Genomic DNA, 26763 nt, shown 5'->3' with positions numbered 1-26763 from the left:
TCTCTTTACATTTAACATAGGATAACAGCGGATCTCCCAGGAAGGACAAATTGACTGGACACGGTCGATGGAGACATATGTGTGATATAAAAAACAGCCCGGATGCAGCTGTTCTTTACACTTATAGGGGAAAACTATGACTCTTTTAAACGACTGACGATTTGGGATACTGTTTTTACTTTTTCCTGCATCTTAGCTGGCCATTCATTAATTCATTTATAAGGTGCTGCACCCGTCTGGTTTTATATAAACCCGCCCTCTGTCCTGCTGTCTTTTTATGAGTTCTGCGATTAGGATGGACACCCGGCTTAATTTCCCCACGTACCCGCTGATTGTGCTGCTCTGCGCCGTCTGTGCGCTGTCCGGGACCCGGAGCGCCGTGGCTGCTGCGGGGAGGAGCTGCGCCGAGACCCGGCAGGTGTACGCAGAGAAGGGGTACAGCACAGGCACCGCTCCACTGACTCAAATCTCCGGTAAGACTCCACATCTAGCCTGCGGTTGTGATTATACACCATTAGAGTTTGGGGGAGTCATGCAGAACAGTCACATATTCATCCGTTAGGAAATATGTGCCTAATTCAAGCGTATAAAAACACTTAAGATACACATCGCAGCAGAAATGTAGGCGCGTCAGCATACGATCGCAATAGGGATACAAAAAAAAACACTTATGCAAATTAAGGTCACTAGGGTATATAAACTCGCTGCTCACCACCACCACCAATTATTTAGTATAGGAACATTAGTAATAATATAGCCAAAAATACCGTAAAATAACAAACGCACTGAGAAAAGTGATATTTAAAAGTAGGCTACAAGGTGGCACAAAACTAATTAATAACCACCAGAGACACAATGTAGGAATATCATGGTAAGTTTTCCTAAAGAGAAACAATACAGGGTGGTTTAAAACAAATTATACCCGCCCCCTCCTCCCCTCGTGCTGTTTAAATAGGATGATTAAGGGGATGAGCAAATTGCCAACACCGGTGCAACAAAGAACCTCGCCCCTAATTAGTCTTTGCCTACTGGCCCACTGCTAAATCCCTGCATATCCATAGGCTCTGTTCACTGGTGATAATCGTATCTGCTGATTTAAAAAAAACTGTTGGATTTTGGATAATGTGAAGTTTTGGTGGGTGGAGAGGTGGAGAGAGGGGAAGTAGGTGGACATGTTGAAATGAGGATGTCTGACCAAGTGAGGGAGCAAATGATGGAGCACTTAAGTGTCAAAGATGTAGTCTACTTCTTGGAGGTTCAGCTTTGCATTTAAGTGTGTGTGTGTGTGTGTGTGTGTGTTTTATTTTGTTACCCTCAGACAAACTAGTGTGTGAAGATTTATTTTGTGGCAATTTAACTCTGTGTGTGAGTCACTGAGACAACCGCAATATTGATTTTGTGTGTGTGTGTGTGTGTGTGTGTGTGTGTGTGTGTGTGTGTGTTGGGCTATCACTGCCTGAGTCTTGGCTCACTGTCCCGTGGGCCAGGGGAGCAGATGGCCGGGAGAGCGAAGGATGAAGAGAGGCAGTTTAGAAATGGAAATAGAGGGATGAGAGAGGGCTAATAGTGAGACACACAGAGAGAACAAAAGAGGCAGAGGGGAACATCAGCAAGGGTGGAGTTGGAAGACTTTCGACTGTGTTAACAGTAGGTATATTCATGTTAGATGTAAAATTCTAGAAACAAAGAATTCAAACCTTTTGCTATGTTTTTTTTTATTTTTTATTTTTTTTATCTTTCTCCCCTGGTTGTCGTTTGCATATCATTACCTCTCACATATCAAAGACCCAACCTGAGCTGACAAAGAAAGACAGATTGAAGCTGAATAATTCATGCAGGGAAATTACAATTTTCTATCATACCCTTATCTTTGATAAGATTTCCCCACGGTAACTACACAGACTGATGAGTGGAGGAATTGAGTTTCTCGCTAAAAATGTTTGCTTAGACCTGATAAAAGACTACTGACGTTATTGAGAATAGGCCTTGTTTTTGGTTGAGGTAATAATCATTTGTATAGTAAGTAAGTACATTTTATTTATACAGCGCTTTTCACAGACACGGTCACAAAGTGCTTTACAATGTGCATAGACAATAAAAACATGGTAAAAATGGTCAATAGAATAAAATACAAATACAACAGAAACAATTATCAAATAAATAAAAGACATAGGCTACCCAAAAGCTAGCCTGAACAGGTGAGTCTTCACTTGTCCCTTAAAACAATCCACATTCTCAGCAAACCTAATGCTGGTAGGTAGTGCATTCCAGAGAATGGGTGCCATAGCCTCAAAAGCTCTATCCCCACATGTCTTCAGACGAGTGGGTGGCGTGGATAGCTGATTTTGATATAGCACCTTTTAGCCACAAAACAGAATCATAAAATATGCTATTAAACCAAAATAACCACATTTCTACACATTTGTTTCAGAATGTGACTGATCCTAACTCTTCTTTCTCTTCCGTCCTGGTTTTACCTTTGTACTCCAGGTGAGCACCTGCGGCTCTGTCCTCAGGACTACACCTGCTGCTCCAGTCAGATGGAGGAGACTCTTGCCCTGCAGAGCGAGAGAGATTTCCTCAAAGCTGTCGAGGAGAACAGCCAGTTCCTTTTGACTACTTTTACCCAGAGACACCGCAGGTTTGATGGTAAGTCTTGGCTCTGCATTGCTGTGGAGATAGGTCTGGCAATGCAAGACTAGATGGCTTGTACACTTATTAATTATGTTTGATGGGAATATTATCTGGTTTGATATAGCGGCCACACACACACACACACACACACACACACACACACAAACACAAACTGAACTTGGCTTCTCCTTGTCTCGCCCTCCTTATCTACCAAGTTAGTGGCGATGAGTGACAGCTGATTAAAAACGTATTTAGGCTCCCTGACTGCACAGTTCATCTTAGATGGTCGGATATCTAAGCCACAAAACTCGACTTGACTTTGAAAGCTAAAAGCACAGCAATGCATGCATATTGCAGAGACTCTAGTAGGTTCCTATGTATTTTGTTAACATATTTTATGTTTAATCAACACATAACTGCTATAATTAAAGAAGTAGTATTGCACTTTCATAAAGTTGGGGGACTCACAAGAGATGGATTATAAAAAATAATGGTCCCAATTGAAGCTGCAGACGTCGAGATATCCTGATTTTTAGTCTCTATGGGTTAAGCTCCAGAAACACTGGATCCTACGTTTCCCATAATGCAATTTGATAGCGTCTTTAATTGGACCCTTTGTGCCTGGTAAATGCACAATTTTTTTAAACAGCACACTTCCAGTTTGTAATGCAGACTTTCTGTTTGTAGTCAGTAATTGTAAATTTGTAGACACCAAGCGTAGCAGAGGTAACCCTGATGACATCATTATGACATCAATAGGGTGAGCTCAGACTTTTGAGTACTCCCTCCAGAGCCACAGAAGACATAAAACAGTTTTATCGGACTAACCATGGCCAGTAAACTGAACTTCATGTGTACAATTGGTGGAATGTGCCTTTAAACAAATGGTCACTGTGGGGATACCCACCCAGACAGCTTTAGTGACTGTTGTTCAGAGAATTCAGCCCACGTTGTCTCAAATTCTGTATGTATGGCTGAAGGTTTGTAGCAGCCACAGCACAGCGCTGAATTAACACTTTTTCCTCCTACTTGCTGTGGACTGCTATCACCTTTTTTCCCTCCTCATCCTCTTATATAATGTACGGTATGAATCATTTAAACATGCTGAAGGAGTGGGAGACTGCATATGAGTCCTAAAGTCCTAAATAGAGTACACGTTGTTGCACTCATTTACCAGTGTGCAGGATCTGATGTAACTTTCCCTATGAGCTGTTAATCTTGGAGGGGAGGGGGGGATTGAGCGCCCACGTACGTAGAAACCTGGCTTAGCTATTAGAAGAGAATTAGGTGGGTGATTAGATATGGGATTCCTATCTAATCTAAAGTTTTTCCTGTCTGTCTGCAGAGTTCTTCAGAGAGCTTATAGACTTGTCAGAGAAGTCGATGAACCAGATGTTTACCAAGACCTACGGCCGGCTCTTTACCCAGAATGCACACGTCTTCCAGGAGCTGTTTGTGGAGCTGCGCAGATATTATTCTGGTTAGTTTAATCACTTTATCCACCTCACTTCAATCTTATGTGTTCAGATGGTCTAATGTTCTTTGCAAAGTGATGCCAGTTGGGTTGAATTTGACATAGAAAACAATGAAATCAGGGGCTTCACAGTAATTTTGTGGTCTAAGATGCATACCATGTAGGTCTAATGGAATCTTCCTCATTTTTTTGCTTATCCCCCACACAGCTCTCTCCTCATGTTTTCCTGTCTATCTCTTATCTCAACTCTCTACTCTCAAACAACGCAAAATATCAAAAAAGTTATCTAAAAAAGGAAATACACACAACATATTAGTTGTTTTTTGCACAACAACCCCATTTCAGGAAACAATTATTCAGGCAAGCAACCTTGTAGTCTACATGGGCCTCTATCAGGCCTGAATCAATGCAGATAAGTCTTAAAAAAAAAAAGATGGTAAAGAGCTGTGATGACTCCACTGGCAGTTTATTGTCATTTTATCAGTCCACATCTCCGTTGTGGTAAATCCACAGCCGCTCTGGGCAGCAGAAAAGAGCCAGCATTCTCTTTTGAGGAGACTTGAAATGCCAAGAACTGGAGAAAAAAAATAGAGAGAATTGGAATCCCGCGGATGACTGTTTCTATTTCTGTTCCGGATCGCTCCGTTTTGGCATGACAGCCGCTCGCTGGCGAGTCTCTCTGCAGGCTGTTGCTGCTTAGTCAACATGTCTTTGTCTGCCAAACAGCATGTATAACTAATTTGAGGCTGTATTGTAGACTACAGATTGGAGAGTCTCATATTCAGAATTTTGTCTGCCAGTTGACTAATGCAGAGAGAATGACAAGCACATTTAAAGGAAGAAGTAAATGAGGAAACATAGTGTTTAATAGACAATATAGGTATCAAAGCAGCAAATAACACAGTTTTGTGTTAGTTTGGTTCTTTCTTGGCTTTTATTTAGTTAGTTAGTTTTTTACAATATCTGTGGCAGCTTACATCTAGGAGAGTGGTTCTGCTGTGCATGTGTAGAGAAAGTTCACTCAAAAATGAAAATTCACCCATAATTTATATCCCTTTGTCAGTCAAAATGTGTAGTACTGCTAAATGTGATTAGTCCCTGTAGTCAACTACATCTCAAACCATTGAAGATGGCCATCTTTTTACAGCATCAATAAGGCATTTAAAAAGTATTTAAAACTGTCTATTAAAGCTCTCCAATCAGCTGGTGCAGTGTGTGTAGTCAACAGTTAGTTGTATAACAAAAGTCTGGTAAATTTGTCTTACCGTATTTTCTTTCTTGACCGTGGAATCGCATACAGCTGTCATATAGTAGGGGCTAATTCACAGTGTGATTGGTGGGTTTACATGCTTCAGTTGACATGGAAGGAACCAGATGATGACTGATGTTTTAGTTAAACCTCAACCTGGCTCAATGAGCATCATAGTTCCCCAGTGTATAAGGATATGGTGCTTTAGATGAAAAGCCTAATTCAGTCTTGCGGAAAAACGTACATCATCCACTCTGCTGAAATGCCCCCTACTGTAATACGATGCTCTTTCCTCTCTGCAGGAACAGGATTTTTGTCAGGTTACAGATACTGTATGCTGACCGTTGTTCTTGTGTCCACAGGGGGCAGTGTCAGTCTGTCAGAGGTTCTCTCAGATTTCTGGTCCAGGCTGGTGGAGCGGGTCTTTTCTCTGGTTAACCCCCAGTATCAGTTTAGTGAGGACTACCTGGAGTGTGTCAGCAAACACGCCGAACAGCTGCAGCCATTTGGGGATGTGCCCCGCAGACTGCGTGTACAAGTATGTGTGTTGTGATGACATAGTTAATAATTGTATTTGCAGATGTGCGGATTGTTTGACTAATCTTACATCTTGCTATTTTTCTTTTTAAATTCAGGTGTCGAGAGCTTTCATTGCCGCCAGAGCACTATCTCAGGGCTTAGCTACTGGTCGGGATATTGTCAACAAAGCAACAAAGGTGAGTTGTTTCTTGTACTGTTGTCTGCTCTGCTGTTAAAACTACATTGACAAGATTGTTATGTAAATAATTGTACACTTTTTAGAGACCAAGGCGACATGTTTTTTTTGTTTGTTGTATCTGACCAACAGTCTAATCTAGCTATCATATATGACAAAGACAAGCAGAACATTCTCACATTTCTTAAGCTGGAAATATTTGGCATTATATATATATATATATATATATATATATATATATATATATATATATATATATATATATATATATATATATATATATATATATATATATATATATATATGTGTATATATATATATATATATATATATATATATATGTGTGTGTGTTCTCACTTTTTAGTATCAACAAATTACAGGTTTGGTTGATGAAATAAGTGCTTGTTTTCTGCACTTTAAAGGTTTCCAACTGTGTAGCTGCCAATGGGAAGTCCCCTTATATAGTTTTAAAGTCAATAATGTTGATTAATTCTTTTGGTCGTAACTCTTTGACCCACTGCTTTGTGTTTCAGTTGACTGCAGATTCAGAGTGTGTGCGTGGGCTGATGCGTCAGTGGTACTGCCCGCTGTGTCGAGGCATGCCCTCCCTGCGCCCCTGCCACTCCCTGTGCCTTAATGTCATGAAGGGCTGCTTAGCCAATCAGGGCGACCTCGACACTGAATGGAACAATTTCATTGGTGGGTGAGGGTAGGATGAACAACACATCCTAATATGTTGTTGTGGTTTAAGTGGGTTGTTTAGGGTCAGGTGCATGACACACACATACTGTATTTCAAAGAGCCACAAGAAGCCTTTGGGTTAATAATATTAGCTTGTTAAGAAAAACATGTCATGACCCAAACATAATTTAAAAGCCTTTTGAATTATCATTGTTAAATTGAGCATACCTAAAAGTAGACTCCTTTTATTGCCCTCTGTCACTCATTTACTTTCACTTCCTTTCCCTCCTAATGAATTCCTCCTCCATTAATCATTCATGCTTCTCTGCCCCTTCACAATTGATCTGTCTTGCTATGTTTCCTTTCCCCTTTCATCAAACCCATCATGTTCCTTCCTTTTTTCATCCCTCAGTCCATGTGTACTGCACCCAAACCCATTTTACCTATTTTATGTACCCTTTTTATCCAACCATTATTCTTCACATTCCCTTCATATGATGTTTATGAGGCTTGCTTCCTAATCTTCCAATCCTGTAACCACAGATGAAAATCCAATCTTTTTTTAGCTGGTTCGCCAGTGAGAGATTTCAGAAACAGGAAACCATTGTCTTGATGTTTATCAGGGTCTAAAATATGCCACCAATAGAGCGTAACACCAGACAATGAGAACTTGGGTAAATGTAGTCATAGCACATTTTATCACCCTGCCATCTATATTTCTGTATCCCCTTTGTCCTCTATCAGATGCTCTGTACCAGGTTTCGGAGAAGTTGGAGGGGCCGTTCAATATGGAGCTTGCAGCTGACTCCATCTCTGTGAAAGTGTCGGAGGCCATCATGCACATGCAGGAGAACAGCGTCAGCATCTCCACTAAGGCAAGGAAGAGGCAGATGATTGGGGGGGGGGGGAGAAACAAAATGGGCATGAATGTATTTTTAATTACGCTCCCTAGCTGTTCATCTTGTATTCATTGAACCTTTGTGAGTGCATAAAGATCATCTACCGTCTTTATAAAAATCACTCCAAGTCAAAGCTACAATCTTGATTATTGTTTGGTTCTAATCTTCTTAATAAGACAGCATGCAGTCAAAAATGACAGGAATTATACACAGAGAGCATGGCTGCCTCACAGTGTGATAAAACATGGCAGACATCCCAGCAGCTAATCCACCAGAGAGACACCCACATCTCGTTAGAAACAGAAAAGCTCCTGGTTTGTGGCAGCAGTGCTTTAAGGAACAGGCAGCTCTTTCCTTTGCTTTATGTGTTTGCTGCCTTTCACCAACAAAGTGTGATTGTGGAGGTTATGGAGAACCATTTCAACAATGTTAAAAATGTTGATAATTGTCACCCCGCAATATTACAATAATCATACACCATGTGAAATATGTGTCCTGTCCCGTCCTTAGTGTTTTTATGTCTTACATTATTCTTGTTTTTAGCTATTTGTCTATCTTGTTTGTCTCTAATGTACCTTCAGTGCGTTGTATGGGTCTCTGTGCAATGACAGTAAAGGTTTATCTCTATCTCTGTTGTATTGCAAGATTCCAGTTCAGTTGCAACACTTGTAGTTGCCCCAATAATTGTGTATTAAAAATCTATATATTTATTTATAAATGCTTGTTACATAGCTGTTTACTGTACACTGGTATTGCTTTTGTTGTCGTTTACCTCAGGTGTTCCAAGGTTGTGGAAGCCCCAGGCCAGCTCCAGGACGGTCCAAACGCTCACCCAAGGAGTCAGGGGGCAACAGGAGGCCCTTCCGCACCTACAGTCCTGAGGAGAAACCCACCACTGCTGCAGGCACCAACCTGGACCGACTGGTGAGGAGGAGACATACCCTGTGTATACTTGGTGTCGCAGCTACTTATCCATTCATATTCTTTAATATAGTGCACTTAAAACTGTTTAAACTTACATTAATGGATTTTTGGCCAGGACACCAAGCTCCAAACACAACATTTACATGTTATCATCTTCAGAAATTTTAAAACTAGTCAGAAAACAGTGGCTGTCACATATCCAGCAGACACCGTAACATTAGCTTTAATTTGGACAAGTTTTATTTTTTTTGACATTATAGTTGCATGCCAGAAAACCAAAACAATGAGCTGAAAAACTCTCTGTAAAGCTAAGCGAAACTACAGTCTGGTGATAACTCTCTGTGGGTTCATCACTACGAGCGACTCTTTAAACATTACACATGGTAATTTGACCAATTGTTGTATTAAAGTATTGATTAGTGCAGCTTTAAGTACTCAAAAAGATTGTTTTGTGCAGGTCATCTTCGGGTTGAGTGTGATTTTCAAGTTATTATATACAGTATATATTGAAACCCCAATAAAGAATGTCAAAATGTTTGCACTGTGTGTGAGTCAGGATTCAGACATAGCAACTGAGCAGGAAACAAAGAGAGGACAAACAACAAATAAGTCTAAGCTTGGTAAAAGAAACTAATAATACAGAGTGCAGCAGTCAGAGCCCAGACAATACTCCTGTGACCACAGAGTGGTACTGAACTTAAAGAAGTGCTGGGCAATAAATGAAGCCAAGAGCAGAGGAGGTAGAAAGAGGATGGTAGATATTCATCATCTATTTATGAAACATCAAAGACATGTGGTTTAAGAACTGACCCGAAGCAGTGTCATGTCAGTTTTTCACTTTGGCCAACGTCAGCACTGCAGCTTCAATATGCTTCCTCCAGCCAGCCATACCAAACAAGGATACTTTAAAACCAGGTCTGAGTCACAACACAACCAATTTCTTTCCGCCTCCGTGTAGGTTACCGAGCTAAAGGAGCGACTGCGGCCCATGCGTAGCTTCTGGGTGTCCCTCCCACACACCATCTGCAACGATGAGAAGATGGCTGCTGACGTCACTAATGAGGACCGCTGCTGGAACGGGCAGACCCGGGGGAGGTGAGCGAGATCAGAGTGGAGGGACGGAGGGTTGGGTTCGGTAGAGGTGGAGGAGGTAGTGATGGTGCAGAGGTGGAAGGATGCAACAGATGGAACCAAGTTCCTTTTTAATTTTTCCACTGATAGTCACCCACATGCTCTCTGCGTGGGTCTGCTTGCTTTTATGCACACAGAGGCAGCCCAACACCATGTATCCAGGCCGATGTAGAGACACTGTGCAGGTCTGTGTCTGTGTGCTGTGAGAGGAAAAACAAGTCCGCATAATGGAGGATTTTGTGTCTATGATGTTCATGCAATAGGAAACAGGTTTATGTAAAGGTACACCCACCTCAGCAGCTTAAATCACAAAGTGGGACTGCAGCCACATGGGCTGGTATAAAATGTTATACTACTATAATTGCCTTTGCCAAAATGTTAACATATCCTACACATCACAATTATGCAATGCTAAAATAATTGAGTTAATACATTAAAAGTACTTGTTTTTATTATAAAACATTGGTAAAAATACATTTGGGAAATTCTAATATGCAGTTTGAAGAAAATATGGTGCAGTTTGTTCCCTAGATATTGTACAACTTATGGGCCGCAGTGTTTCTAACAGACCTCCAAAAAAGATTCTGTGACACTGTACTTAGATACAGTGGTGCTACTGCTAACGTCACCATGGTAACATGCTCAGAAAGACAATGATGCTGATGCAGAGCAGGTATGTTTGCCATTGTCATCTTCTCGTCTTTAGCATGTTAGCTAAAATTTGATGTGCTAAATAAAAAGCGGTAAAGTAAAACGTATAACCAAACTCGCCACAATTCATCCTGAGGGGGACATGTATGTCAAGACAACTACAGGACATTTTTACTCTGAAACAAAAATGTGAACCTCAAGTTTAGGAGATCACCAAAGTCCGTAGGATTCATGAATTGGGACCATCCAACAGCTGTTGAGACATTTCAGTGTGGACCAAAGAGCCATGCTGTTAGCGAATCAAAAATAACATGCAGTTCAATAAATCCATATTTGTATGGAATACAAAAGGTGCTTTAAGCTTAAATAAGTAATTGCTGTGTATGTGTGCAGGTACCTCCCGGATGTGACGGGCGACGGGCTGGTCAGCCAGATCAACAACCCTGAGGTGGAAGTGGACATTGCCAAGCCGGATGTGAGGACCAGACAGCTGATCATGGAGCTGAGGGTGGTGACCAACAAACTCAGACACGCTCAGAGTGGACAGGACATGGACTTCATGGACAGTCAGTCTATATATTTGTGTTTATTAAAAGGTGCTCTAAGCGATGTCACACGTTTTTTAGGCTACAACATTTTTTGTCACATACGGCAAACATCTCCTCACTATTCACTAGCTGCCTGTCCCCTGAACACACTGTGAAAAAACGCGGTCTCTGTAGACAGCCTAGGCTCCACAAACGGAAACAAAAACAAACTGCGCAACCTGCACCACGAAACATAACAACGTTCCAGCCAATAACCGACAAGAAGGATTTTGGGGTGGGGGCTGGGGGGGTTAGTGCGCGGAAGGGAGGGGGAGGGGACGGGATGAGGAGGAGGAAGGGGCGAGCTAGCCTCCGTTTTGTTTGACAATACTTCGAACGTCAACAAGAAGTGACATCACCCAACATCGCTTGGAGCACCTTTAAGTGATGCATCGATCGAACTTATCCACTAAATTAGTATGAACTGTTTTATATCGGTCATAATTTTCTTTTTTTTCCTTGATCCAGGTGAGGAGGGCAGTGGCTCAGGAGATCAGGGTGAAAGGTACAATGATGATTGGCCCGGCTATGGGCCTTACTCCCCACCCTACAACAAACCCCCTCACAACCCCGCCTCCAACCCTGCAAAGCCGCCTCGAGTCCGAGAGAAAAACGGGTCCAAGTGGAACAGAAACAACGGTCATGGACGGGTCAAATCTGCAACCAGCCAGCTCTCTTTCTCCCTGGTTCCTTTGTTGTCTTTGCCTTTCATGGTCACTGTTGCCCCCATGTGGAGATAGCTGGTTATTACAGTCTGGAGCTGGAAGTTGTCTGTCATGCTGGAGTCTCAAGCACATTATGAAAAACAATGAAAGTCATTCCATTTGGTTGCACCAGCAGAAAAGCAAACAAAAACAAACAGTCTAATTTAGCAATAATTGAAAATCTGTTTACAGCAACAACAAAAATATAGGTTAAAGTGAATAGTTTTCCTACTGCCCAAAAGGTATTACCAGGCATTGATGATTACAAACAATACTTAATAAGTACTGCCATTTTTGTAGTGCCATTTGTTTGACCTATTGGAGTCTTGATACTGAATGGTGTGTAGTACTGGAACATAGGAGTCTGAAAGAGAAACTAAAAGTACAACAGCAAATGAATTGGCAGCATGTCTGAGTGAAGAAGCTCATGTGTCATGGTGTCATGTGTTTGGTGAGATGGAGGTTAGTCGTGTCGGTTAATAACTGTGGCGTTTCAGTGAGCAGCTGATTCGATCTGAGTGAGTTTGTTTGCTGCCTTTCTCATGAATTAAGTTCATTCATTTATCATTGATCTTGATTTCAATGCGGTTGTGGTTAATTGTTTGTGGACGTAGTAAGATTTAATTTACTGGCTTAATTAAACCTCCATATTTTGGCTTGGAGAAAGAGTTAATAGTGTGACTCTTGAAACCAAACAAGGGGCTTATTTTGAATGTAACTAAAAGCTCAAATTAATTTGGGGTAACTTGTGACAAGGGGTTGATTCATGTAATATATTGGTTATTAATTTATTTGTAATATATTTCATTGTCTTGTGATTTTTGAAGCAAGTGTTTTTATCTTTTTAAAAGATAAAAAAAAGGAAAGATAGTGTATGTATTGATCCTTATCGTAAACCAATCATTTAAATATTAAAAATATTGTTATTGAACAAATCACAAGAAAACATAAAATAATGGGACACAAGACCAGCTATAAATATTTTAGCCTTAACCAGAGATTGTTAAGGAGCAGTGTGTGTGTGTTTGTTTGTATGATGGTTTTCATATTGTTTGTTGTATGTTCTTGGTTCTGAGGTCATGTTGAGAAGATTTTTGGGATGTTTTTTTAATAACATGCTTTTCTACTTATCTTTCCTAAAAGCAACAAAAGATGATGAAAACAGTAGGCGAGGTCATGATGTGGCATAAAATTTAATTGAATGTTAATGGAAAGACAACTAAGAGACGATGGCTCTTAATTTTCATATGCTGAATGTGTTTGAGCGAAGGTAAAAATCAAAGAATTTTCAAGAAGGAAAAAAAAAAACTTGTGAGGATTGGTCATCCATGGACAGAGAGGACAATAAAGTAGTTTTTTATTTTTTTTTAAATTTTTTTACTTTTATTCACTTTCTTGCTGAGAGTTGGATAAGAAGAGTGTTGCCATGTTTGTATTGTAAATGTCAAGGTGCAGCCAGTTAGCTTAGCATAAAGACTGGAAACGGGGAAACGGCTACCGTGGCTCTGTCCAAAGGTAACAAAATCTGCCAATCAGCACCTTACTAATTAACACATTGTGGATTGTTTGTTTAATCTGTAAAAACAAAATGTGTAAAATCAACAAGTTGTGGTTTTACGTGATGGACTATTTCTTGGCTTGGAGCAATTGCCAAGTAACCAGTGGAGACCCTTATGCTAAGCTAACCAACTGCTAGCTCCAGTTCCAAATCTTGGCAAGAAAGCAAATAAACATGATGAACTGTTTTGTTAAAGATGATGAAAGCCAATTGATAGGGTCCCAAAAAGAGAGCAGATGGAGGATATTAAAAGAATGTATAGATGCTGTGAAAGGACACCTTGCTGAATAAGGAATCGTGAAATTCACTTGGTTGAAACAGAAGTACACTTGTCAAATGGGCTATTGCACCTGTACAAAATATAGAGGGGTTTTATTCTAAAATGTTGCTAGCAGTTTAATTGTTAAGTTTTTATTTGAGTTTCTGTCAAATTTTGGAATGAAACCCTTTAGTGTCAGTAGGGTCCTTGTATTCCCTTCACCACAAACACAGTATTATGTTGCACAACTACAAATGAAAACAGTATTTCAAAGACAACAACATTGTAATCATATGTGCTTTCTAATGATCAGCAGTCAGATTAGGATGTGGTGGCTGCAATATTTAAATTCTATTTCAGGTAAATTGTTCTGTAGTACGACCCCTCATCCATCCCCACCACTCGCACATTCCTTCATGGTAAAAGTATAGCACAACTTTTTTCATGTTGTAACAGTTTTTTGGTATCAAACGAGTGATATTTTCTGCTTCATTAAAAAAAAACTCTAAATATGTTTGTATTTTTTTTCTTATTTTATAATAACGTAGCAAAAACATGCCGAAAAAAATAAATACAGAAAAGGCTCTACATCAAAGATGTCCCAACAAATCATCATGTATTTTTCATGTAATTCTGCACTAGTATATTTGAGCCAGAATCATACGGTTAACATAACATAAGGTGACATGTGTCTCGTACCGCTAGGGTCTCTGGTTTCATTTTAGCCTTTAAGGGGAGCGGTCTCTGTGTTTGGATCTCCATCATGTGAGGGCTTCTTGTTCTGAGCGAGGCAGTTGATGCATCCACGCTGACAAGGACAGAGAATATACAATCAGTCAATACATAACATTGAATTCAGATTTACAGACTACTCAGATTAACAGGCTACATTTACTGAGGCAGTACATAAAAAAGCTGGTGAAAAAAGTTAAGTGAATTAATTTATAATGCATCAGTGACAAAAATGGCTCAGTACTACCTTTATCTGTACTTCACTTGAATGCTTTTCACATTACGAGGCAATCAACGTATGTATGTAAGTATGTAGATTACTCATGAAGAATAACTATACTGTGTATTACATCAAACTTTAAAGGAGCAGATTGTAAATATTAAAGCATTGAGATCATTAAATTGAACTACTTTTAGAAATGGAATTGATGAGTTTTTACTGTAAAATTTCAGACTGATTATTCAATGCCTTGTAATATCATGATGGTAGACTGTAAAACTGGAACAATCAGGTCATTTAAATAGACAACTGGATCAATTAAATAAAAAATAAAAACTTCAAAAAATATGAATCTTAGTACTTTGATACATGGAATGCCAGTCTCAGCAATCATTCTTCCACAGAGACATTAGTTCACCACAGTTCTAAAAAACAAAAACCGAAACGCTATTTTAGATTTCTATGTTACCTTCCACAACAAGAAGCCAAGAACTGCCAACAACAGGAGCAATGCAATGACCGTCAGGAAGATTATCCACCAGGCAACTTTAGTGAAATATTCAGCCTTCCTCTCGAGGAACACTGTCAGTTTTACCTGCGGATATAGACAGTAGACGTAAGTAGGTTCACCTGTTTGTCATGTTAGTTTCATCAGTGTGATGGTATTTATTGCAAAATTAAGCTGGGAATTTTAACGATTATCTAAGCCCAAAAGGTAGATTTGTCCTCTAACACAAAGTAATTTAATTTTAGAAAATCAAAAACACTTATGGTTTCACCTTTGTCCCAGGATTTTTTGGTTTAAGTCCAATATTCTCTGGAGAGTTTGTTAAACTCAGAGTAGCATCCACAACAATGTCTAGGTAGTTCAAAGAGCTGTAATCCTATACGAGAAGCAAAGTGAGTAATGTTGGACAGGTTGGCAACAAAGAGCCACAAAGTTACAGGTCAGTTTGAATAATTCTTGGAATCAAGATCTTGAAGCAACAAAACTGAGTAATTTTCATCAAACAATAGAGGAAGGTGTTTTTACAGAAATAAGTCACCTCTGTAAAAGTGGTGTTCCAGAGGCGCGCCTTAAGAACCATTACTGCAGTACTGTCCAAACCCAGCAGAGGGCAGCGTATCTGAACACACTTCAGTCCATCTGAACAGCTCTGAAAGGGAGCACAGCAGGCCTGAGACTGACGTTTGACATCTAATAGATTCACAGATTAGTATATTTCTTGACATTCCCTTTAGTGAATACAAAAGCGCAGCAAAGCAAAGGTTCAGACCAGTAAAAGCATTTAAAATTTTGCTACAGCATTTTTCTTTCGGCGATTAAACCTTTGAGCGCCATAATAATGATTCATTACAAAGGTTTTGTATTTCCTTCTCTTTGGAAGAAATGGGAATCCATCAGTAGAGAGAGCCTCGTGTTCCGCTTCGCGTCTTTTCCTCGAGGGGTCACGCCAACCCTTAAAACCAAACATTACCAGGTTAGAGGTGTTTAAAGGCATTGCTTATATTTTGAAAACAAAACTGTTTGGGGCATTTATTACCTCAACATGTTTAAGTGGATTGACCTCGTTTACAGGTGAGCAGTGGACCGACTGTACACCTTTACTACTGATCTGAGTCAAGTACAGAAGCCATTTTCCTACAGAGTTCTCCTTTGGCCAGTTGATGTTTAGTGATGCATTGGCGAAAGATTTCAGTGGTCTGCCCAAATTTATTATCTGGTCGAAAAATAAGATATTAGAACAGTTTCCTTTGACCTGTTTGTGTGTGTGTGTGTGTGTGTGTGTCATGTGATGGCTCACCCTAAATTCATATTGAACTGGAGTTCCAATTTCATTCACTGATTTTATGGCACTCTCACCCCTCAAGTTTTCGCCAAGTGACACCTGAGAGGGCCTGGCTAATCTGACAAACATAAGAAGATAGTCTATGACATTATTCTTTGATCATTCCAAAGCATTTAAAACAGTTTTCAAGCTTGAAGATTTTGCAAATAGCTTTTTAAAAATCACTTTGTATATTTTATTGCAACAAAAAAAGTCATTCTCCACTTACAAATAGCATAAATACAAACGCTGGGGGTAATTTATAATGAAATGACCCAAGATATATATGTAAAAACAATAAATAACTATGTACAAGGCAATATAAAACAACAATCTAGTACCTACCCATATACTTGCAGCTCCAGCTCAAAAACCACTTTCGCTAAAGCCTCAACTGGTTGTATGGTCTGTGTACTTGTCCTGCATCACAGGAATAACAGAATAAGGTTAATTCATATATCTACAGCCCACTGATCGGTAACTGATCAAGCCACTTACGTTTCAAGTTGCAGGGTGATGTTGACGTCTTTTGTACTCAGTGAGATGCCGGATGTTAAGAGTATGACATAAAAAGTAACCTGAAGGGAACAAAATAGCCATCATACAGTACATGCAGATGCTAATGCAAACACGTGGAGGAAACTAAGCACTAGTGCTACTCACTTCAGCATCTCTTTGGAGTGGATTCCCCAGTTCACAGTTTATAAGTGTACCTTTGTCATTGGCTGTACAACTCACTTGTGTTTCCTGTTAAACAAATGCATGAAAACAAGGACATCTGTCTGAATTTGAATGAACACAGAAAGCGTTTAGGAAATCCAAGTGTGAAAGTTACTAAGTGCATTTACTCAACTACTGCACTTACGGTCAAATTTGTACTTGAGTATTTTAATTTTCTAGATTTCAGAGGCAAATATTGTACTTTTTACTTCACTACATTTATTTAATAACTTTTTGTGGATTGAGATTAATAATACAAAATATAATTAACAAATACATTATAATGTATTATTATAGGTTAAGATAAGACAAGACTTTAATCCCCGGGGTCAATTCACAAGCTACCCTGCAGAATATAAAATAAAGCCCCACCTTCACCGGCTGCAACATTGAAGTGATTTACACATTAATGTATCACTATTAACACCAAATAACACACACTATTCTGAAAGGAGACATTGCGCATTGGAGTGCTTTTAATATAGTTTAAAACCAAATGTTGTACTTTTAGTTTTGAATGCAGGACTTTGCCACATTGCCTGATATTTCACATTTGCCACCAATAATTTTTTTTTAAATGTTCTACTACAGAATACTTACCGATACTGTACTGTAGACAATAGAAGAGTAATGAAGAGTATCCGGGAGGCTGATGACTGAACGACTCTGGTGGGCGTCATCCCCATTTCTGTTAGTCACAGTGATCTCTAATGCTATAGCTTCATCAGAAGGAGTGATGACTGCAACACCATCCTCTCTACAGACATGACACAATCCCAAATTAATATGCCGTTTGCTTTGAGAGTGTTAGTTTGATTACATGTATTGCTTTGTGTGTGTTGTCCTCTTAGTTATGTACCTGGCGAGTGATTTGAAAACATCTTGATTATTTTGGGTTTTTCTCGAGCAGAACTTGTACTGTAACTCTAGGTTACTTTGGCAAATGTTGTCCCTGCCACAGCCCTTGTTTATTAAGATAATCTGTGAAAAACAACGGAGCAGAAATTCTTTCTGGACATTTTTAAACTTTTACAATCTTAGATTGTTATCCTCTTATATCTCTCACACAAAGTTCTCTCATACATTTCTAAAGACAAACAGGTATATGGACAGATATAGGCATACACTCGTACCGCTGAGTCAGTGCTCTTTTGCTGGAAGAGGTTGAGGACAGGAGTAAGGACGGGCAGATCTGCACTCGTCCTGGTTGTTTGACTGGAGTTCCACAGAGACATAGTGACGGAGACAGGAATACTGTGCAGCCTGTCCTTGATATCACGCTGAAACAAAAAAGTTTTATTTAGGTGTTATGTGTACAGTCTGGTGTTTGATAGGTCTCAATAAAAAGGACATTGCACAATAAAACAGTACCAGAAGTTGGAGTTGGGTGTCAGTACAGATTTGTCTCTTCTGTCCAGGCAGCTCCAGTCTTCCTCGAGAAGAACCCCGAAAAAACACTCTGGGAGGAAGCCTCGCTTTTCTCCTTTCAGCATCGACCTCAAAAGTGTAGTCAATCACTGTGAAGGAAACGTTAGTACATCATTGAGGTCACCCACAATGCTGGTTGCTTTGTGGGTTTGGTAAATGTCCAGGAGTGGGACACCAATGATCCGCCCAGCAGCCCTATTACTTACTACTAACACTTAAAGTGTGACAAACTACTACTGCCACTACTGTAGTATTATCACATCAACCACTACCACCATTATTGCTGCCACAAACCCTTCTACAACTTCTTCTAGCAGCTACTATTACTGCCAGTAATATGTAGAAGAAAATTAATTACCTAACAGTTTTAGTCTTACTTTATCTTGATATACTTTTTCCTGCTCACTGATTAAGTTCCTATTATTTTCTCTGAACAACAATTATTTTAGTGTCTCCTGTGTTAATTAAGTCGGTCTGCCGTTTGTATAGCTTTAGTGTTAAAACAAAGCATTGACTTGGGTCACTGTTGGTGAGACCTTTTGTTCAAGGGCTGGAGCCACACTCCAGCAGAGTTCACACTTCATTCAAATTAAGGACTGTCCAAATCGGTTCCAGTGTGTTCACACCTCGTTTAAACAAAAGACCGCTTTTCAATAGTTTGAGCAGACAGCACTGGGTCTATGTAAATCTATTCTGATAGTTTTGTGAGTGAATGCCTTTTGATATTCTGTTGCTTTGTATAAAACCCTGACCAGAAAACTCAATCTGGTCAGAGAGAATCCTATAGGTTCTTGAGAGCTTCCTTCTCCACTGCACAGTGAATAAAACTCATCTGAACCAGCCACTGAATTGGACCTGAGAGAACTTTTTCTTCCACAAATACTAATATTAGTGCAAATAATAACTATTTGTTTACAATATCTGAGGTGTTGTGTGTTGTCTAAATTTGAGTATGTCTATTTAAAAAAACATTGTTACCTTAAATTTGACATCAGTATCTTTGTAATCAATAATCTAATCTGGAGCTACCTTGTCAACCAAGAATCTAACTTGTACACAATCTATGAAAAAGCTCTTTAACTCTATGGTATATCCATAAATCTATTTTCAAACGCACATATGTTACAAAGAAATTAAAAGCCCCAAACCATTATATTTAGTGTGAAGAATACTGAACTGAAAAGGAGACTTACTCAGTTTAGGGTTAAACGATGCTGGATGTGCTGTGTAGGTGAAGCATGCCAGAGCTGCAAAGTTACTTTACAGACATTTGTGCAAAGAAACATTGGATTAAAAGCCAATAAGGTTGCAGTTGGATCACGCTGACATTTATGTTTTTGTTTATCTTACCATGTGCGTTTATCACATTGTTCATTTTTGATGTCTATATCAGTTGGTGTTACCTTCAGAGAGCTGCTGACAGTGACCACTGGTCTTGCTCTGAAACAAACAGTTGAATAAGTTCACTGGTTTGAGATTTGTTATCAGAAGACATAAAAGTTGTAAGAAACATGAAAAACAGTGGGACATAAGTTGTACTTTTGACAATGAAACAGAGGGATAACACCATGCAGTGTGTGGATTGTAGATTGCATTGTAGTGATGCCAGTGATATTCATTAATATACCCTTCAAATAACAGAGTCATCACAGTGCTCCCCAAGATGGCCTAATACAAGAATAGATATATGAATCATTTCAAAGCCATAAAAAGCAAGTATATATTGGGGGGAAAGTTAAAGGAAAATATATCAAACTAATTTAAACATGTAGGATACAAACAAAGACAAAATGATGAAAACTAAGTCTATACAAATGGGGTTTAATCTGTAAATCTGTTCTGGGATGTGTTTAATGTCAAGTTAAACCATAAAGCTCAAAAGAAGTTTTCAGCCCTGGTCCTGAGGTTTCTTTATTGGGTTGTATGATTTACATTATATATTTGAATCATCACCTACATACTTCATAAAAACATTTTGATTGTAATAGACACTTGGTGTACTAAAAAAAAAAAGAATATCAAACTGATATTTATTTTTAAGTGTTGCTGCAGCTGTAAAATTACCTGTAAACAAAGACAGAATCAGACAGAGATCCAACAGCCAGATCAGGGTACTGATTGTTATCCACATCCAAGTTGCCAGACAGAGAATATCCAAACAGAGAAACTTTATTGGCTCCCGATGAGAGTACCTGAACAGGTCGCAATATAAGAATTAAGTAATAAGCACTAACCTTCGGGTTAGGGTTAGGGTCAAGGATTAGGGTTAGGGTTGAATACGAACCTCTTTGCAAGCGCCCCGGTTCTAGCCACATCACTGTCGTGCCAATAATGACGTTAAATCTAAATTGCAATAAATAGCTTAAATCAATTTGCTCTCAAAATAAAAAAAAGCAACAGTTAACGTTAGTTTTGTAGAGATCGTCGGATATCCCACACTGAAACATTACTGCAAATATAAACACCAACCTGCTTTGCTAGCTCTATCCTGTTATAAGATCTGCTAAAAAATGTTTTTCTATGGATAGATTTAGATACTAAACGTCTGCGAACTTCAAACAGATGATTTCCTGTCCCTGCAAAACGTTAGCTGGTCAGCTTAAGTTTACGTTAGCTTTATAGAGATTGTAGGATTTCCCAAACTGAATAACTGCCGCACATATAAACACCAAACTGCTGTGCTAACGTTGTTATAAAACTAAGATATCCGCTGAATTTTTTTTCTCCATTGTCCATCGACAGATATAGCTCCTGTACATCCGCAAAAATCACATTTAGCAGCTATTTTCAAGATAGAGCCATCACCGGCGTTATAACATAAATAAGTTGTTTAATCTGATGAGATGAATCACTTTATATACTAGTTGGAGAGCTTGTGTGTGTTCCACTGTGGTTCCTGAATTAAACTAACATTACATGAATACAAATGTTTTTAAACAGTTTTTTTTTTATTTCAAGTCCATATGCACAGACAGAACACAGAACTTGCGGAGTGATATTTTAAGTGATGCGCCAGTTGTGCTCAAATGGCTCTGGGTGTGCGGTCATGCTGATTTGAGCATGTTCTAAATGTTTAGTCTACCAATCAGATTGTCTGGTTGGATCTACTTGTTGTATAATGTAATTTAACGATCTGTTTTGCTAAATAGTTCCAAGTACCAGATTTGAACTAGTGACCTTTTCAGAAGAACCCCACCTGCGCTGGCTTTTTGTTGATTCCATCTGATGAGCCGTAGTAAAGGTATACTCGACCTGAACCATCATATGGTGCCCCCACGGCAATATCTGTCAAAGATTCACATAAAAACAAAGTGGGGCAACAACATGAATGGGAGACAAAGACAGTAAGTGTATCCCAAAATGAAGTCCAAACTGGACTCAAAAATGCCCTTTTTGGATGAAAAAGTTATTTCATAATTACACTACATTATTTGATATAGTTGATTACAGTACTTAGAGTGTGTGTGTTCTTTTATTCAGGATGTTTTTAAGCTTTAAAGTAAAACTTTAGCTTTTGAGAAGAAATAAGACATCCTTCCTCTTAAAAAAAAGTCCAATTCATAACAAATAAAACGCTCCTTTGCTCATCTCAGTACACTCAGGGGATTATGCTACTACAGTTTTCTTGGTCTGGTATGACCAGTAGCTAATGGTGGGTCACGTTGACGGATGTAAGCAAACTTAAGATGGATATTGCTGTATGTTTTAGAATTACCGGAAGTTACATATCCTGTATTTGCACCTTGTGTCCATAGAGGCCACTGTTCAAATAACAAATGTTACATAGTCTCACTTTAAAGTGTCAACTAGAAAAAATGATTTGATATTTGATAATAAAACGTTCCAACCTCCATAACTATCTTGATTGATGTCTCCTATGTTTTCCACTGCGAGGCCGAACATGGAATCTTTATGTCCAAGAACTTGAGTTGGAACAATCTTCTCCCAGTTTTTTCCTTTACTGTTGATATAAATGTAGACTGCTCCTCCAACCAAACCATCTTTAACAAAGAACTCCGGTGCTCCAACAGCGAGGTCCTCCCACCTGCACATACCCAAACAACACAATACAATAATTAACAGTAATAAATTTAACAAAGAGGAAGACAGTTTGTCTTTGCAGAATGCTAAAGTAGTGATATGAATTGTGTACTAAAGGGTATGTGATGAAGATTGTGTGCCTGGGTGTAATATATTTGATATTGTGTTTTGTTCGGAGTGTGGTGCTAGAATAAAACTCATGGAATGCCCAAAATGGAAAGGTTGTATCCTTTGGGGGGACATGGATGTGGTCAGTAACTTTCATGGCATTCATTCCAGATTTGGATATTTCTTGTGTGCAAATGACAAGAAATGGTCATGCTACACTAATCTGCAGCAAATTCCACGGAAATCTGGCCATTCATTTTTTACTTTTAAAGGGCAATATTTGACCTAATGCTGGTGCTGATATAAGGTCATGGAGTAATAAAATCATAACCATGAATAACCATAAAAATCATGTCATGTCAGTCTAGACAGTCATAATGGGATTTTACTTTGAACCAAACTGTAGGATTGATGGACTCATCAACCTCTTTAGACCATGCAAAAAGCAAATCAAGTAATTGAATAGAAGTCTAAAATAAACATACCCATCGCCATTGAGATCCACCACTGCTACATCGTAGCCAAAGGAGGAGGCCAGGCCCGGACCGGAGAGGACTAACTCCACAGACAAACTTCTCTGTGCCACAGGGTCTGCCTTAAGAAATGTCACCTGTCCGCTGTAACCTCCTCTGGGCGCTCCTGATACGATGGTTAGCTCACCCTGTCTGATGAGGGCCATACCAGAGTCAGTGGAGAATCCTGGAGGACAGAATATAAAGCTGTTTATGAGAAGGTTTTATACCCTATAAAAGGAATAAAGATCAAACTTGTTAAAGTACTGACTCCGAACAGACTAGTAACTGACCCAAGTAGCTGTTGCTTTGGAGAGGAATGAGTCTCGAGTCAAACTTGTCAATATCTCCAGTCTCACGACCATCGGCACCGATGATGCCCTGGTTGTCCAAGTGCTCCATTCGTACGATTCCTTTACACAGCGAGCAAACACAGAATGATAAAACTTAAAATGCATCATGGGAAAAAGGATTGTAAGGTCTATTTTAGCATGTAAATTGTAATGCATGTCATTGTGGGCCAGAAATGATCAAATTAATGTTAATAAGTGCATTTATAATTTGATGGAAGGTCAAATATAAATATTGCTTACACTTCAGGCAAAAACAAACAAACAGACAAATGCAATACTCCTGTTCGAGTCACATTTATTAAACAATAAAGTACCCAGCTGTTTAAGGAAATTTTTGGCCTTAGAATATATTTGTCGCCCATTTTTAAAGATTTATATCTACGCTTCTTTGTGTCTGCAAACTACAGGCAAGCCAAAGTGTATTAAGTACTGTTGATTCTGATCTTTTTATGGGGACCAGTTTTATCCTTTGGGTTTAATGTTGGAAAGTGCAATTCAAAATAAAATAAAAAAATAATAAATTGTCTCCGTTTCTTAGAATGCAATGAAAGATAGAAAAATTTAAATAAAGCTAATTTCCAATCAGTCTGTCAGGACTAGGCATATTCTGTACTATGCTTGTTAATTTTGGCTGATGAAACAAACACTTGAGATGTTGCTCTATTTGACCTTTCCACTGGTACGCTCCTGGCGCTCCGAATATCAGAGATGTGTTGTCCTTCGCAAAAGATGCTCCATGACCCTGTTGGCAGTATGCAAACCACTCATGGTCATTTTGACGTCTGGTCAGGTGCTCAGAGTCACAAACTACCCTCCTCCACGTCCTCTCTTCCTTCCCGACCTGCAGGTCATCTCCTAAGAGGTAACACTGACCCGTCACCAAGTGAGGGACATAAAGGCTCGGACTCGGACTCCACTCCTGGTATCGATGGGCACAGGTCTACAAGGGAAAGATGTGGTGAAATGACTTCTTGATTTGACAGATTTTGTTTTATTATTTGAATGGGGTGTGTTTCGCTTACCATTACATTTTTACCAGGACCTTGGCTCGTCACTCTAACTCCCATCCACTGGTTGTTTATGCCTTTACTATCAAGGAACTCTGGAAAAATGAACATGTAAAGCTCACTGTGCGGCCGCAATGTCACTATGATTACATTCAGAAGAAGTACTCAAGATCTTTTACTTAAAAAGTACAAACATTACAATAGCCCAACAAGTCCTACATATAAAATCCTGCTTGAGTAAATGTAATGGAGTATTGTCAGCAAAATGTACTTAAAGTCACAAAAGTAAAAGTGCACCTTTTGCAGTAAAATTCTGCGTGACTGATATATTGTATGGCATTAGATTAATACTGATGAATCAATGTTTAAGCAGCATTTTACTTTTGTAGCTGGTTGAGGTGGAGCTACTGTGACCTACTTTGTGAGATGCCTGAGATGATTAATGTGAGAGGAAAGAGAAAAACAAAGTGCTGCAACACAAATCTGTATTTACTTTATAGACTTTTCATTAACTTTGATTTCTTTGTGAGAATTTGGAAAAAAGGAAGGAAAACGTGAGGTTTAGAAGGGAAAAACACTCTTTGGTGGATCTGCTAACCACTCAGACATGTGAAACCTGAGACAATCAGAAGACACTGCTTTTGGGCTGGAAACCATTGTTTAATTTTTAACAATGCATTTTATTTAAGAAGGTTATCAAATGTTAATATAAAATCTCAATCTGAAAAGTAGCCAACCTGTCAAATATATGTAGTGGAGTAAAGAGTATAATATTTCCAGCATGAATATACTCAAAAGTACATACCTCAATATTGTACTTACGATAATCGATTACATTACATTAAAAGCACATAAAGATGAATAAAAAAAAAAAAAAGCAAACAAACCTTCGTTATTAAACTCAATGGGCTGACAGTGGTCAGATGTAGTCAGATCACACTGGTAAACAACACCTGTAACATTCACTTGGTTCTGGTGTTTTGACCGTGGTGCTCCGACCAGCAATCTAGGGGAAAAAATAACTCAAGCGGTAAGACACAGATGCAAAATGTTATTCAATTTACTCAAACTTAATCAAATAACTATAACTTTCACTCACAGATTCTTTCTGGCCGGGTTCAGCTGCTGGTGAAAGGCAACAGAAAATCCAAACAGGCTTCCTGGATCTCCATTTCTCTGCAGCACACTCTGGGTGTCCAGATTGAAAGCTGCAACATTTAGAGTCTGGAGGTGCCAGAAACTCAACAGATACACTATGAGCCAGTGCTTTGCCATTCTTTTGATTAAAATGTGTACTCTTCCTGCCCTATATCTCATGCAGTGCCCGTGCTCTCTAAAACAGCACAGAGTGATTGTAAACCCACGTAGAAAAGGGATTGGCCCTAGCAGCTGCCAACTGGCTCACTGTAGACACATACAAACACGGTGTGGTGGCAAGACATTTATCTTCATACTAACAAAGCTACACTGTTCACCTGAACAAGCTGATACCTGTAGTTAATATTAACCAACGTCTGCTTCGATGAAAGTGAAACGTGAGACACACCCTCTGAGCAAAAGTCTTCTCTGCTGGCAGTGTGCTGATAGTCGATCATGGCTGAATATTTAGAAAATTAAATGAGGTCATGTTGTGGCTTTCCCTGGCTCTGCAAAAAAAACATGTTAAAGCATATGGCTGAATGTACCAGGAACGTATAATAATTTACTCTGCGACATCTTTTCTGAGATTTATGGGAACTCATGACCTCTTGTTCAGAATCACCCTGCTACTTATTTCCACCTGAGAAGTGAGAACTACCCTTGTAAAAGCAAATTTGTTTCCCATTAAGCAACAATTATTAATTCTTGGTGGAGGTACACTGTCACTTTCTTCATAGTTCTAAGCTTTCCACCTCCCACTCTGTCAAGGCTGAATGTTTCCTTGTGTAGTCTATAAGAGTACTTAGTTTACTTCAGTGGTGACTGGCAAATTACATGTGTTATTTTTTAAATTATTGCAACCTCACATACTAGAAAGTAATGTCAGTTTTCTTTCACACTCTTGTCACTACATACATACAAAAATGAATTCTGAAACTTTTCATGGAGACAACTTTGTCAAATTGATATACATGAGGCTGTATTTAAAATTGAGCAAAAGTCTATTACATTTTAGAAATGTTTTAACCAAAAGCTTAAATAAGCCCCCAACGCCATGTTTTCAACTTAATATAAGTTGTCACTTTGACTAATTTTGTGTCTATCACAGTTTTGAAGGTGAATGAAAAACCCAGAAAACAGAGGAAATAGCAGACCGTTTAGTTGAACTACAGAGACGGTTTGCATAACGGTCCACTTAAAGGACAAT

General features: G+C 39.1%; 2 protein-coding genes across 2 annotated transcripts; one reads left to right on the top strand and one right to left on the bottom strand.

The window, feature by feature from the left end:
• Window positions 1-13421, top strand: gpc2 (glypican 2). The gene is made up of 11 exons (XM_078260188.1): window positions 1-473; window positions 2491-2649; window positions 3980-4114; window positions 5720-5895; window positions 5993-6073; window positions 6606-6771; window positions 7498-7628; window positions 8430-8576; window positions 9535-9671; window positions 10752-10924; window positions 11414-13421. The coding sequence occupies exons 1-11, from the start codon at window positions 278-280 to the stop codon at window positions 11683-11685; spliced, it is 1773 nt and encodes a 590-aa protein (XP_078116314.1). The 5' UTR covers window positions 1-277; the 3' UTR covers window positions 11686-13421.
• On the bottom strand, window positions 12824-25859 carry LOC144524141 (integrin alpha-6-like). Its single transcript, XM_078260187.1, has 25 exons — window positions 25516-25859; window positions 25304-25422; window positions 24432-24511; window positions 24079-24349; window positions 23350-23469; window positions 23030-23243; window positions 22244-22440; window positions 21592-21680; window positions 20460-20587; window positions 19746-19835; window positions 19589-19653; window positions 18339-18484; window positions 18101-18247; window positions 17827-17948; window positions 17568-17724; window positions 16911-16994; window positions 16746-16825; window positions 16593-16667; window positions 16224-16326; window positions 15963-16139; window positions 15777-15878; window positions 15465-15575; window positions 15198-15302; window positions 14888-15013; window positions 12824-14274 (listed from the first exon to the last, which is right to left on the bottom strand). Exons 1-25 carry the CDS (start codon window positions 25731-25733, stop codon window positions 14188-14190), a joined length of 3213 nt encoding a protein of 1070 aa, XP_078116313.1. The 5' UTR covers window positions 25734-25859; the 3' UTR covers window positions 12824-14187.
• Window positions 25860-26763: the final 904 nt, after the last annotated feature.

Source organism: Sander vitreus, chromosome 10, assembly GCF_031162955.1.
Source record: "Sander vitreus isolate 19-12246 chromosome 10, sanVit1, whole genome shotgun sequence".
NCBI lineage: Eukaryota > Metazoa > Chordata > Actinopteri > Perciformes > Percidae > Sander > Sander vitreus.
This window is presented reverse-complemented; position numbering and strand designations above follow the sequence as displayed.

What these genes read in the sequence shown, in the direction of transcription:
- gpc2 (XM_078260188.1), top strand. Translation starts at nt 278, where the DNA reads ATGAGTTCTGCGATTAGGATGGACACCCGGCTTAATTTCCCCACGTAC. An exon ending in TGAATGGAACAATTTCATTG is followed by an intron (nt 6,772 to 7,497) that starts GTGGGTGAGGGT and finishes GTCCTCTATCAG; the next exon opens with ATGCTCTGTACCAGGTTTCG. An exon ending in GGACATGGACTTCATGGACA is followed by an intron (nt 10,925 to 11,413) that starts GTCAGTCTATAT and finishes TCCTTGATCCAG; the next exon opens with GTGAGGAGGGCAGTGGCTCA.
- LOC144524141 (XM_078260187.1), bottom strand. Translation starts at nt 25,733, where the DNA reads ATGAGATATAGGGCAGGAAGAGTACACATTTTAATCAAAAGAATGGCA. An exon ending in GTTTTCAAATCACTCGCCAG is followed by an intron (nt 17,725 to 17,826) that starts GTACATAACTAA and finishes TCATGTCTGTAG; the next exon opens with AGAGGATGGTGTTGCAGTCA. An exon ending in GGAACACCACTTTTACAGAG is followed by an intron (nt 15,303 to 15,464) that starts GTGACTTATTTC and finishes CTTCTCGTATAG; the next exon opens with GATTACAGCTCTTTGAACTA.